Source organism: Leopardus geoffroyi, chromosome D2, assembly GCF_018350155.1.
Source record: "Leopardus geoffroyi isolate Oge1 chromosome D2, O.geoffroyi_Oge1_pat1.0, whole genome shotgun sequence".
Lineage (NCBI taxonomy): Eukaryota > Metazoa > Chordata > Mammalia > Carnivora > Felidae > Leopardus > Leopardus geoffroyi.
This window is the reverse complement of record NC_059334.1, coordinates 33,572,690-33,586,545: the sequence shown is the minus strand read 5'-3', so window position 1 is coordinate 33,586,545 and position 13,856 is coordinate 33,572,690. Positions and strand designations below refer to the sequence as shown.

The following is a 13,856-nucleotide window of genomic DNA, read 5'->3' as shown; positions in this document are numbered from 1 at the left end:
AAAGAGCATGTTTCTTAGGTTGGAAGGCCTGTGAGTGCCTTCATATACTTCTACAGAAAAAAATCAAGCAGAAGGTTTTTCTACATTTTTCCGTGTAAGGTAGCACTCATAGGGAGCCTGCTGTATATAATAAAGGCTAATCAGTGTAGGTGGAGATTTGCATTTTAATTCAATTGCCGTCATGAAGTTTAACAAGCCCCCCAATACTACATTTGCATTTCTTGTAAAAACACTTATTTGATTTGACCTTCTTCAAACTATGATACTCTATAGCAATAATCCTAACTAGAAAATTATGCAAGTCTTTACTCATGCTTTTATAATGATTATGAAGACCACCCCAAATTTACATATACATTTTCATTATACTTACTTTCAATTCTTTATTTTATGCACAAATAAACCGCATAATAAATTATTCTTAAATATAGAAAACAAAACTTTCAATTTTATTATCTCAAAGCAGTCAGTTAAACATGTTTTTCCCTTTCAGGCTGACTTCTACAAAAAGAAAAAGAAAATATTACACAGGGTCAGAAAGAAAAGTAAAAAGTCAATTTTAAAGAGGAGGAAGAAAGCACATCAGAAAGAAGAGAGAGCCCGGGATGGCTTTACAAAGCTTAAAGAGAAGGAAATCAGAAGGATAATCATGCAGTGGCTGGAAAAGGCAGGATTACAAGAGGGTCTAAATGGGTGGAGGTCAGGGTTAGTAGAAACTGATCTTGCAGGTTGTGTCAATCCTGCATTATTACATAAATCTCTATATACTTGTAAGGTGAAGATACAAATGCTAAGGTCTTTTGCACAAGTGGAGAGAATGAGTGGTCACCTTCAGGGCTGAGATATTAGTCAAGGCTTCCAGCCTAACAATTAGCTGTCGCATTCAGGTAGCCCCATGCCTCCCTCTGTAGGTATCTTCTTTTTAAAGTCACATATTCTAAAAGAAAGAATGATCAAAAAGAGCATTGAACTAGAATGTTAGGAGACAGGTTCAGAGCCCTGGCTCTGCTTTAGGACAGCTACATCTTCCCTCTGATCCTTGGTGTCTCCACTTCATATATAATCAAGTACTGTATCCATTACTACAGGCACTGATGTCAGGGTCTGATTTCAGAGTCTGTGGCAAGTCAGGTCCCTGTCTTATCTGTCTCTGTGTCACTCAGAATCCAGCAGATGTCTGGCATACAGGATGTGACCAATAAATATTGGATGACTTGGAAAAGTCAGCTAGTCAAATCACATATTCCTTGGAGATATGACTCATTAAGTCAGTAATATTTTATAACAAAAGCAGTTTAATAAATCACAGTTTTTGGTCACTGAAGGCATCCAGAGTAGCATGAGAATTCTGTCCTCTGTTGTGTGTGTGTGTGTGTGTGTGTGTGTGTGTGTGTAAACCTGAAAACAGATAAAGAAGTTGAATATGTGCAAGTTGAATAGCAAGTTTACATATTGTAGGGAAATTTCCATTCCTAGAGATCTCCCAAATATAAAATCCCTAGTGGTCATTCATATTTCACACACACTCTTTAGTTTTTTTCATTTCAGCCCGTAACTGTCTACTTGATGTTAGAAATCTGTAGCTTTGGGCATGACCAATAAGCTCCCCCTTTGTTTCAACCATATTATTTTTTTTTTTTTATTTAAAAAAAATTTTTTTTAACATTTATTTATTTTTGAAACAGAGAGAGACAGAGCATGAATGGGGGGAGGGTCAGAGAGAGAGGGAGACACAGAGTCCGAAGCAGGCTCCAGGCTCCGAGCTGTCAGCACAGAGCCTGACGCAGGGTCGAACTCGTGAACCACAAGATCATGACCTGAGCTGAAGTCGGACACTTAACCGACTGAGCCACCCAGGCGCCCCTCAACCATATTAAATTGATGAGCTCTACATTTCCTATCATTAGTGTCATTTGCATTTTTCTGATTTCCACTTATTTTTATAAAGTAACTAAAGTAAACTTCAGTACAACATTAAAGTATGTGAGTGCCCACCTTGCTCTAGAGACAAAAATGGCAGTACTTCTTGGTTTGGAAGGCAGACTTTGTTGACACATTGTAGTGCAAATGTTTGTGCTCTGAAGTATCACATTCTGAAATGGGAGTAGGAAAGGCAAGATTTAGCGATCTCAGTGTGTAATGTTTGAAAGTATGACTTTATGAAATTCAGGCATGTGAAAGTTGGCTTTATGGTACCAGGGGAACCGGTTCTAAAAGAGAATAGAAGAATGGCATACTCATGTAGGGGGTGTAGAACTGAGCCTGCCAGCTTCTCCCCTAGCCAAGAGCACACAGAATTCCCTTTCATCCATGTTTTGATATGCATATTTAATCCCTTTGCCAGGTACTTCATTTAAATACTGTATTAATTTTCATCAAATATATCCTGAAGGTCTAGTTTTGGAATGAAAGTTATGCTTCTTAAATAGGATTTTTAAACTGAGTTCACCTCTAGTTTATGTCTTTATGAATGGTCTTTTATTTCATATGAAGTTTAAGAAAGTAGTTTCTGTGTTTTTAAACCTTGCATAATGAGGGTCTCTCTCTGTCTCTCAAAAATAAATAAACATAAAACAAAATTTAAAAACAAGGGGGAGGCGCCTGGGTGGCTCAGTCAGTTAAGCATCCGACTTTGGCTCAGGTCATGATCTCGATGGTGTGTGAGTTTGAGCCCCGCGTCAGGCTCTGTGCTGACAGCTCAGAGCCTGGAGCGTGGTTTCAGATTCTGTGTCTCCCTCTCTCTTTGCCCTTCCCCCGTGTACGTTCTGTCTCTCAAAAAAAATAAACATAAAAAAATTTTTAACCTTGCGTAATGAGGAATACAACATTCATACAGTGTTTAAGCACTTTAGAAGTTTTCCCAGGGATTTTTGCCATGTGTGAAGTCCTTCACTTGATATTTATGATAAAGATCAATGCTCATTCAACTGTTGATCTTATTCTTTTCCTTTAGATCTTCATGTCTCTTATTCTCTCAGTCAGAATATCTTAACTCTTAAGTAGCAGTTTCCAGAGGATATAAATCCTAAGACAATTTCCTCCTGAAAAAACAGATTTATATAGTAATTACAGTAAATTTAATGCAGATGGCCACAGATTTAGTACAAAGCTAATACCCTAGAGGAATTTCCTTTTAAACTTGCTTTGATTTTTATTTATTTATTTATTTATTTATTTATTTTTAATTTTTTTTCAACGTTTATTTATTTTTGGGACAGAGAGAGACAGAGCATGAATGGGGGAGGGGCAGAGAGAGAGGGAGGCACAGAATCGGAAACAGGCTCCAGGCTCTGAGCCATCAGCCCAGAGCCTGACGCGGGGCTCGAACTCACGGACCGCGAGATCGTGACCTGGCTGAAGTCGGACACTTAACCGACTGCGCCACCCAGGCGCCCCTGCTTTGATTTTTAAATGGGAGTCTCTCTCTTTTTTAACTTGGGAGAGAAACTAGTTATGAATACTTAGAGAAGGATTTACTCCCATCTTCTTATCTGTGCCCCCCGCCATTCATTTAATAAAAGTACATCATTTGACAAGTAAGAAACACTGCCTTATTTTATTGTCTTTTAATTGAATTGCGCTTGAGGCTTTTTGTCACTGAAAGCAAAAACAAATGTAGAAACAGTATCATTTTGGGGGGTGTATTCTCATTTGTGCTTGAATTTCATACAACCTCCAGATGCAAAGTAAAAAGAAGGCCAAAATGATCACGAGAAATAATTGGATAGTTATTTCTTGCTTTGGTGCCTATCTCCTTTTCTACTCCTGTTTAACTAGTAAATGCCCTTAAGAAATAAAGGAAACACTCCTGTTTCAACTGATAGTGAAACAGAATTTGGTTAAGCAGCTTTTGAATTTGGGGGAGGATCTTTTTCCAGACCTCAGCACTACCTAATGTTAATGCTCACTAATCCTTTACTCTTAGTAGCAGTTTCCTTTGTAGAAAAGTCATAGAAATACATTATTATTGGCACTTGCATGATTTCTGCACTTCAAAACTATCTACTAATACAGGCCTTGTATAAAGAAGCTATAGTCAATGTCCCTTCGTTTTAAGAATATGCGTTGTAGATAAGTGATATTTTAGAAGACATTCAAACTAGGTTTTAAGAGTTCAAAAGCCTCACAGTTTGAAAGTTCAGATTTTCTCATAAAGGATATTTGAAAATCACTATAGTGTATTCGGACTATTATACAGATGGTAATACAAAATATAGTCTGGCTTTTGTTTTAGTATGAGATATCATAGATTTAAAAAATGTACCCTCCCCCTGCAATGTACATGCATTCTCCTTGTGACTTGTTAATGCAGTTACTTCATGAATTTTAGATTATTTCTTTAATGAAAACTATATTTTTTCTGGATTTAATTTTTTTAATCACATAATAATTGGTCTATAAAATGAAGCATCATTTCTAAATTGAGACTTTATATTACAAAATCGTCAAATATTTCTTTCATTTAATGATTTAGTTGTTGTTTTTTATTGGTTTGGCTGAGTGGTGTTACCCTTTATTTTCCTCTTTCTCTTACCCCCTCCTTTTTTTCCCCTCAGCATATCAAAGATAGAAATTGTTTTGTAGTTTCTCTTCCTATTGTATGTAATAGACAACTTTCTCGTGAGCAAACACCACCATATATTTTTTTTTAAGTTACAATAGAAAACTGCATAGTTACTTAAGTAAAATTGTTTCCTAGGCAAAGAATATCTCTAGAGTTTTGACATAATTTTCTTCTCTCTTCTAAAAACTTTATAAAGTTCATACTCTTTTTTTAAGTAACGATGAATTGCCCTTTGAAACTAAGTTGTTCATTGTTATCATTCCACCATGTGTTTCTTTTTCAGAAAATAGATTTTTTATTCTTGCTTCCCTATCAAGTTCCCTTTTCCCCCAACCACTCCCTGAACATTTCAGGAAGCATGCCTCTGGACTGCATTTTTCATTATTTGTAATTATAGTCCCCTTAGAATCTCTCCAGTTTGGAATAAAGAGTTAATATGTGTTTTATTTCTATCTCTTTTATGATACCTACAAGAATATTTGTGCACATGGAACAGAAGTATTTTACATCAAATTAAAATGACATTGTCCAAAAAAAAAAAAAAAATTTGACATTGTCCCCATTCAAGTGAAAGAGATAAAAGTATGGTCAAAGCCTAGAAAGGAAAGGACTGATTACAGTGTTAATAACAGAAAAAAATTATCAGAAGAAAAAAAAGATGGGAGCCATAATTAAAAATCAAAGCTTTAGGGGTGCCTGGGTGACTCAGTTGCTAAGCATCTGGCTCTTGATTTTGGGTTAGGTCATGGTATCGTCATTCATGAGTTCAAGCCCTGCGTTGGGTTCTGCACTGTGACCTCAAAGAATCCTACTTAGGACTCTCTCTCTGCCCCTCCCCTGCTCATGCATGTGAGCAATGTATATACTCTCTCTCAAAAATACATAAACTTTTTAAAAAAGCAAAGCTTTAATATAACCAGTGCTTTTAATTGCTTACTAGGTAAAAGTCCTTTAAAATATATTGATAAATGAACTTTAAAATACCATTCCCTTTAGGGGAAAGTCTTGGTTTCCTAAATGGAATGTGGGCACATATTTTCCTGTAGCATAATACTCCTAGTGCTTTATTTGAGTTGTTTATTTACTTCATATCATAGATAAGAGATTCGTCTGGAGTACAGCAAGGATAGTATAACTTCTTGACATGCATAGTAAGTTATGTAAGGAGTTTCCTGTCTTCTAAGAGTGAAATGTTTTGCAGATCAAGGAAATGTAAACTAGGAGAGGGGAGGGACTGAAATTCCCATGGGACAAGAGTTTGATGAATCTTCTCACATTCATTTGAATTGCTTTAATTCTGCTCAAATTTATATAGCAGGTTATGATGTTATGAATTCTGCATTGTGAATTAGGCACATCTCTCTCTCTCTCTCTTGGCTTCCGAAGACTTGAAACTAGTCAAGTTTCTTGGTGAATTCTTGGTGAATTGATATTTTTGTTCAGGTTTTTTTTATTAATAAATACAAATATATAGAAAGAATTTTATTGGTTTTGCTTCATGTTTTTTTTAATCTATGTTATTATTTGTCCTACCAATCCCATCTTTAGAGTTTGTCAACTGTGTTCTCTTTTAATAGGGAAATTCTTTAAAAAAAGCATAGCAGGTTCTGAGAGTGCACAGGTTTCCCCCACTCTCTAGAAGTAGAACATTCCTATGAAAGCTTTCATTAAGCTGACTTGGCATAAAGAAACTATTCCCATTTCATAGAAGCAAAAATCCTCTCTGAATTTTTTTCAGTTGGGGAAAGCAGTTTACTAGTGCAGTTTTTTCGTAAAAGAGTAGTATGAAGCAAACTTTCAGATTGCAGAGAACCTGTATTTCAATTCCTGGGAGACTGAAGCTCCTCACAAATATTTCAAAGCCACAATACTTATTTTAGGGGTGAAGACTGAGCCCCTTTTAAAAACCACATTAACATATTCGCTCATTAGTTGTCACTGGTTTATTTTTGCAATTTAAAGTGAACTCACTAGGGGCACCTGCCTGGGTCAGTCAGAAGAGCTGTGCGATGGGGCGCCTGGGTGGCGCAGTCGGTTAAGCGTCCGACTTCAGCCAGGTCACGATCTCGCGGTCTGGGAGTTCGAGCCCCGCGTCAGGCTCTGGGCTGATGGCTCAGAGCCTGGAGCCTGTTTCCGATTCTGTGTCTCCCTCTCTCTCTGACCCTCCCCCGTTCATGCTCTGCCTCTCTCTGTCCCAAAAATAAATAAACGTTGAAAAAAAAAATTAAAAAAAAAAAAAAAAAGAAAGAAGAGCTGTGCGACTCTTGATCTCTGGGTCGTGAGTTCAAGCCCCCACTGAGTGCAGAGATAACTTAAAAATAAAATCTTAAAAGAATAATAATAAAGTGAACTCTCTAAATGAAAAATACTTGACTCTATTTGTCTCCCACAGGAATTATCAATAATAGCTATATGAAAAAGAAGAAAAGTTGAGACTTTTTGAGTGTTTATTATGTGCTACATGCTTTTTTTTAAGTGCTTACATATAAATCCACACAGCCACTCATTTAGATAACTTACTACTTTTATTATCACTTTACAAATAAGGAGCTACATAAAAATTTAACTTCTAAAAAAAATTTTTTTAAGTCATTATTCATTCTTGAGAGAGAGAGAGAGACAGAGTGCAAGAGGTGGAGGAACAGAGAGAGGGGGAGACACAGAATCCGAAGCAGGCTCCAGGCTCCGAGCTGTCAGCCCAGAGCCCAATGTGGAGCTCCAACTCAGCAACCACAAGATCATGACCTGAGCTGAAGTCGGGTGCTTAACCGACTGAGCCACCCATGTGCCCCCAAAATTTAACTTTTTCTAAGTTTATGTATTTATTTGGAGAGAGAGTGTGAGTGGGGGAGGGGCAGAGATGGAGAGCAAGCATGCTCTTTGCTGTGAGTGCAAAACCCCATGTGGTGCTCAATCTCACAAACTGAGATTATGACGTGAGCTGAAATCAAGAGTTCGGCTGAGCCACCAGGGTGCCCCTTCGCTTTTGTTTTTCTTTTCTTTTTTTTTTTTTTTTTTTTTTTTTAACCTAAGATCATATAGCTAGCTAATAAGTGGTAGAGAGGCAGGATTCCATATTTGTAGCCTGGCTTCAGAGTTCACTGTGTTAAGCTCTGTGGTATACCACCTTTCGTATATCTAAGCAGTTTGTCTGTATGACCTACTTGTAAATAGAAATTTCTCTTGTTAAAGTAGTTATTTTATTTTATTACCTTAATGACATTTGTGCAAAAACAAAACAAAGCAACTTAATATTTTACTTTCTTTTTGAAGTTAATTTTTCCTGCTTTCCTAAAGTACGGCTAGAAACTACTTTTAACTTGGGAAACCACATAGTGTTTTTAAAGAAAGAAAAATAAGTATACAAATTTTAATACTTAAATTTAGAAAACAGAATTTCAACCTCATTTTTATTTGCTCCATTATTTTCTCTTATGCCACGAACACCAACTGGCATTGTGAAAAATGCTATGTTTTTTCTTTTTATTTGAAACAATCTCTTAAAGTGAGCACTGTTATATATATTTGAAAAATTGGATCTTGGCTCATGGTCATAGAGAAAATAATGTTTTTATTACAAACTAAACTTATTCTCAATATTGATTGGTTGTATGTTAAATGTAGCATCATTTGAATAAGGCCACTCATAGTCTTTAAACAAGCAAAAGTTTAGAGTGTAATTACATCACCAAAGTTCTGATTCAGCATTTCAAGAAATCCTTTGACATCTTGTAATTTTCTGTTTTATTTTTAGTCTGTTTGTTCATCTTCCTTCTTTTGCATCCAGAGTTCTCTAAATTACCTTTAAGTCATTTTCTCACTTTTCTCTCTTCTCATAAATTAGCAACTTTAGTTCTTTTGTGACACACCACAGCCCTAAGAAAATCTGACTTTGGCATCTGAAATATTTTCCAAGGGATTTCCATTTTGAGCATTTAAGTATTTGACAGCTATATGTAAATAATTAGTAGATGCTGTAGGTATGCTGAAAAACATATTATGGATTGCTGTACCTCTTAGTGTGTAATAGCCCAAGATGAAGAAAACAGTGTGACTTTGGATATGACAGTCTTATTTTCATGTATGGACTCTGCCACATACTTGATAGAAAACCTTGGGCAAAAGACCATTTAACCGTTCTGAGTATCAGTTACTTTCTCAGTAAAATCAGGGCAATATGGTAAAGTGTCTGGCTGTATAAGTTATAGCTACTTCCATGACTTTGAGCCCTTTATTCAATTTATAAAAGGAGTTAGCTGCTGTCATATATATTATCTCCTTTCTTAGTTTGTATGAAAATGCTACAGAGTAGCATATCCTCTCCATAATTGCTCTCTCCATGCTTCTTTTCTTGCCAGTTAAATCAGCTATAAAAATCTCCTTGTGCCCTCTTAAAGAGCAATTGGCTGGGATTAAATAGCTAGTCCATGAACTGAAGAGAGACGTCTGATTTGATTTCTCATATCTGAGCCGTCCTTTGTGCACAGCGATTCATCTCACCCCTGTGTTGTAAAATCCTTTGAGCCTCTGTCACATCAATCCTAGCCTTAGGCTTGTAAATTGCTAATAGTGTATATTTTACAGTCAAGAACTTTTATCAAGCTGCTAAGTTTGTTTTGAAAAGTGTGCTAAGTTTGGGTCAAATTTTATTTCACAGCCAGTGAAGTTTATTTGTTGAAAAAAAAATCCTTAAAACAGTTTTACATATGAAGATGTTTTGGTGTGGTATACCCGGCTAAATTAGCTAACCTACACTGCCTCATAAATGCCATCCTCTATGATGGCTGGCTTTTTATCACTAATGTGAATAGTAATTCATTTAGTGCAACATAATTTTTCAGGAAACCTGTTTCTGAGTTGTCATTCTGAACTCTTCCTAAGAGTAGTTACTAATCTGAGTTTGGTTGCCCATATGGGTGGTAAAGCAACATATTTGCTGTGAAGTTTAAAAATATTGGAGCACTTGGGTGACTCAGTTAAGCCTTTGACTTTGGCTCAAGTCATAATCTCACAGTTGTGGGTTCAAGCCCTGCATCGGGCTCTGTGCTGGCAGCTCGAAGCTAGAGAGCCTGCTTCAGATTCTGTGTGTGTGTGTGTGTGTGTGTGTGTGTGTGTGTGTGTGTGTGCCCCTCCCCCCTTCTCTCTCTCTTTCTCTCTCTCTGCAAAACAAATAAGCATTAAAAAAAAAACTAAAATACTACATCCATGATACATCTCACTAGGAAACCTTAATTAAAGAAATGCTTTGACTTCACATGACAAAAAATGAAATGTTTTCCTTCCCTTTTAGAAACATTATTATTCATGTATTTTCTTTTCATAGTATTGTGAAGTTTTTCTGCAATTGTGTGTTTCATTTTGGGGAGGCTAGGAGTTGAGTTGTTGGGGTTTTTTGTTTTATTGTACCTCTCAGATAATCTATGAAACATTTCTATGTATTCCTCATTTCTTGTTTCCAGGTGTTCAGTTATTTTATTACAGATCTAAATTTAGTCCTTTATATGTTTTGATACTTTGTGGTATTGTGGTATGTATATTTGGTTTTGGAGTTTTTGTTCATATAATCAAACAATGTCCATTTTTTTTTTCTTTTTCTCATCTTCTGATCAGGATTTCTGGCAGGTACTGACTCAGCAGCATGTGCTTTAAATTAATTATTCCAGAATCCATAGTAATGCTTCAGGGACAAAGGTTCAGTGCATGTCTATGTCCTTCCCCTGCTCCTTTCAAAATGATTCAGTTCCTGTCACTTTAAATTAACATACTTTATCTTTAATATGACAATGCAAACACTGCACAGGTCCTTGAGAATATAATACCTCGCATGATTTAAAAGGGAAGTTTTAACATCAAGTGTCACACAAAAGAAACTGTTACCACTGTATTGCATAAGAGATACTCAGCAGTATAATGGAGTCATCTCACCAGTCATAGTAGGGATGCCATGTTCCTGGTTGAGCTTTACAGGAAGGATGAGGCAATGGTAATTTCAAGTGAAAAATTAATGTTTTTTGTTTCTTGAAATTTCTTACCTGATAAATACAGGTAAGCAGTTGCTTAGTTGCACTTTGCTCAACTAAATGGCTTAACAGGAAACAAAAGGAACATTTTAGGACTTCGTTATTTTGGTTTTTTGAACTAACCAACAACTTTAACTTGAAAAGGAAGCCAATACATGAGGAAGATCATGAAAGAGAATATATAGATTGTAATCTGGCAAAGGAGAATTTCAAGGACTAGCCTAAGAAGTACATTTTTTGATCTTTGAAGACTCAGACTCTTTAATTGTAGTTTATGAGTTATTAAAATGCATTTATTTTTTAAAAGACATTACTCTTAGGTTTCTTTAGAGAAATATAAACTAAATCGTATTAGAATATCTTTTTTGTTTTAAAATAATTAATGATATAATTAATGAGATCACAGTGTGCTCTTAATTTTTATATAACATTTTTCCTGGGCTTCTTCGTTTTTAAAATGGGATATATTTTTAGAAGTCTACTTACCAAACCCCAGACCATTGACCCTGTTCCTGGTATAGTCAATTATCTTCTGCCTCTCACTGCATTCTGAAACAAACCAACAAATACTTAAATAATTGTGACAGAATAATTTATTGATAGTCTCAGTATCGATGTTTCTAATGCTGGAAATTCTATTTTAGAATAGCCATGGCACAACTTAGTATGCATAGTACTAAGGAGCATAAATCAGATGAGATGCTTAACACCTGTGATTGAGGTAAACTGCTTCCACTTCTGTAATTTTAGCAGAACAATTTGTAGGAGGAACCTAAAAACTCTTCCTTTCCTATGATAATTGTATGGTTTACACTTGAAAATTTAAAATGAGTTGCCTCACATAGGTGTCCCTACTAAAGAATGAGGAGAAGTGAAAAGAGGTAGGTAGGAATTGGTGAAGTGCTTGGAAGTCTCTGGAATATTCAGCATTGGGTAGTCAACCACCATAATTGACAAAAGAGCGCCAGTTTTCTTTAAACTTTGACTATCAAGGGTGATATCCTTGTTGAGTAAGGAGTCAAGAGCAAGTTTTACTCTATTATTAAGGATATCTTGTTAATAAGCTTTTTATATTGAAAATAATAAACTTTTTTTTCCCCTAGAATAGGTAAATATCACTCATGTTGGTGACACTAGTATAAATCCTTTAAGCTTCCAAAGGTTAATGAGCAGTTACTTAATAGACGTGGGCTCTCTTGCTTGCTTCCTTAACCAGGATTTTGTCCTTTGCATGCTAAGTTCCTATTGCCTGTGAAAAGGCTGGAATCATTTTGTTTTTGTAGTAGCATAGAGCTGTTCTTCAGATGCAGCTTATGAATGGTGTCAAATACTGAATTATATTGCTGTGAGGAGTATCCATAATGTCTCTTTCCAGTCTCTAAGTTCCACCACTATTAAAGTACGTTGATTTAACTCATGTGTTTGATTATTCAGGTTGAAAAAAGAAATGATAATGTAATCATTAAGTACTCCCAAGGAGAGTGTAGTTTACTTAGTTACCCCAAATATTCAGACGTCTATTAAATATGTCTTTAAATACATTTTTATTTTAGATTCTCTTTTGTTTGAACTTGAGATCAACTGAGCCCCTTTGATTTATCATTGTTGATTTGAAAGCATAAACATGACTGACGAACCATTACATTTCCAACACATTCATATTGAACTTTTCCATCATGAAAGAAGATTTGAAATTCACTTTGACAGGAGAGGACTTGGATCCAGACTAACTTCCTTTTTCTTATTATTTTAGCACATTAACATGCTTTGAGATTATACAAAGTTCTGTGAAAACTACTCAAAGCATTTTATTTCTCCTATTCTGATAAAAGTGGGTTCTCAACTTAGCCTGAACATGCATTTTTTAAAGCTCCAAACTTGAAAAGTTTTTCCAATGACAGATTAGTCTAACATCTATTAATTAAGAACACAGCCATTACATTCTTGAAGTGATACTCATTTTCAAAATGATTAAAATATGCTTTTGAACAAGTCATAGCATAAAAATACGTTGTGCACCTACATCATTAACTAGACTTTCCTTCTCAAGATAAATGAGCTGATATATGCTAAGCCCCAGGATTAATATTTTACAATAATGAACGGTTATTTTTGCTCTGAAAATACCCAGTCCCCATTAACAGTTTTAGAAATTGCAGTTTTTGTGCATTTGATACAATATAACATAATAATGGTTCTGGAGTCAAACTAGGACCTGTCCTGCTACTTCACAGCGTTGTTACCGTGGGCTACTTATTTAACTTCTCTGAACTTCAGTTTTCTCATCTGTAAAGTGCAGATAGTAGTATTACCTACCTCCAAGGATTGCAGTGAGGACTTACAGAGGTGTACGTAATTCAAGTAGTTAGCACAGTGCCTGGCATGAAACACGTGAACTATAATTTTTAAATTCTTGATATGTCTTTAATGGTTAGTGGTGTTTAAGGGATACCTATAAGTGTTTGAATTTAAAAATGATTTAAAAATTCTTCATCTAAAGGGCTTCCTGGGAGATGGCAGTTACTAGAACAGTGTAGGATGGTTGGTGATCCTCAGAGTGAAACTTAGTTTCTATGATGCGATTTTTTTCATTTAATAATTTTTTTTCCAAATGAGAGAAGGTGAAATGCTATATTGACTTGTTTTTCAAAATTTGTTTGTGAGGTTGCTTTTCCATGAATTAATAGGAAAGCTTTTTATAACCCATATGACTGAAAACAAGACTACTGCCGAGCCGATGGCACTTCTTTTCAGCACTGATTGATTTGAGTGGCCAAAGTCCAAAATTGAATTCTTAGATTTAGGTAGCAAATAATCAATAATGGTAAAACATAGATTCTCCCATCCAGAGCTGTTTTGAAGCAAGTATGCAAGCATATGTGGTAGAAAATAATAGAGTTGACAGTTTTCCCCTTTGAGGGTTTTGATAATACTTCATCAGATACTGAGAACTGAAACAAACCACTCAGTGAAGTTGTATCATTTCCTTGAAGTGAACGTTACTCCAATAGACTTCCAAATTTTTATCATTATTTGAATCAAATCTTCTCCCACATTTTTTTTGGTAAGCATCTTCATTTGTATGCATATTCTCTATAGCCATCTAATTAATGAAATAGGAAAACATGTGCATGATAAGTATTTGGAGGTGTTCTCAGAGCTAACGTGGTTAGAATTGGGACTGAAAAGAGAATGGCTTTCTGGCAGAATGAAGTTTTACAGTATCTTAAGCACTCACCTTCCACAGTCTGTTGCACAGTCATTTATGTTTG

General features: G+C 35.6%; 1 protein-coding gene across 8 annotated transcripts in view; it reads left to right on the top strand.

Annotated features, from left to right (window-relative positions):
- The window catches only part of MICU1 (mitochondrial calcium uptake 1), a 254,880-nt gene that overhangs the window by 108,642 nt on the left and 132,382 nt on the right, over positions 1-13,856 (top strand). For 2 of the 8 annotated variants that reach the window (XM_045437712.1, XM_045437711.1), the window contains one exon: positions 494-667. The exons of 4 other annotated variants lie outside the window; for them this stretch is intronic. In XM_045437712.1, coding sequence (XP_045293668.1) covers positions 494-667 — 174 coding nt within the window. Of the gene's footprint in view, positions 1-493; positions 668-10,174; positions 10,187-13,856 lie in introns of all 8 variants that reach the window. 2 more of the 8 variants (XM_045437714.1, XM_045437713.1) reach the window with 1 other exon arrangement.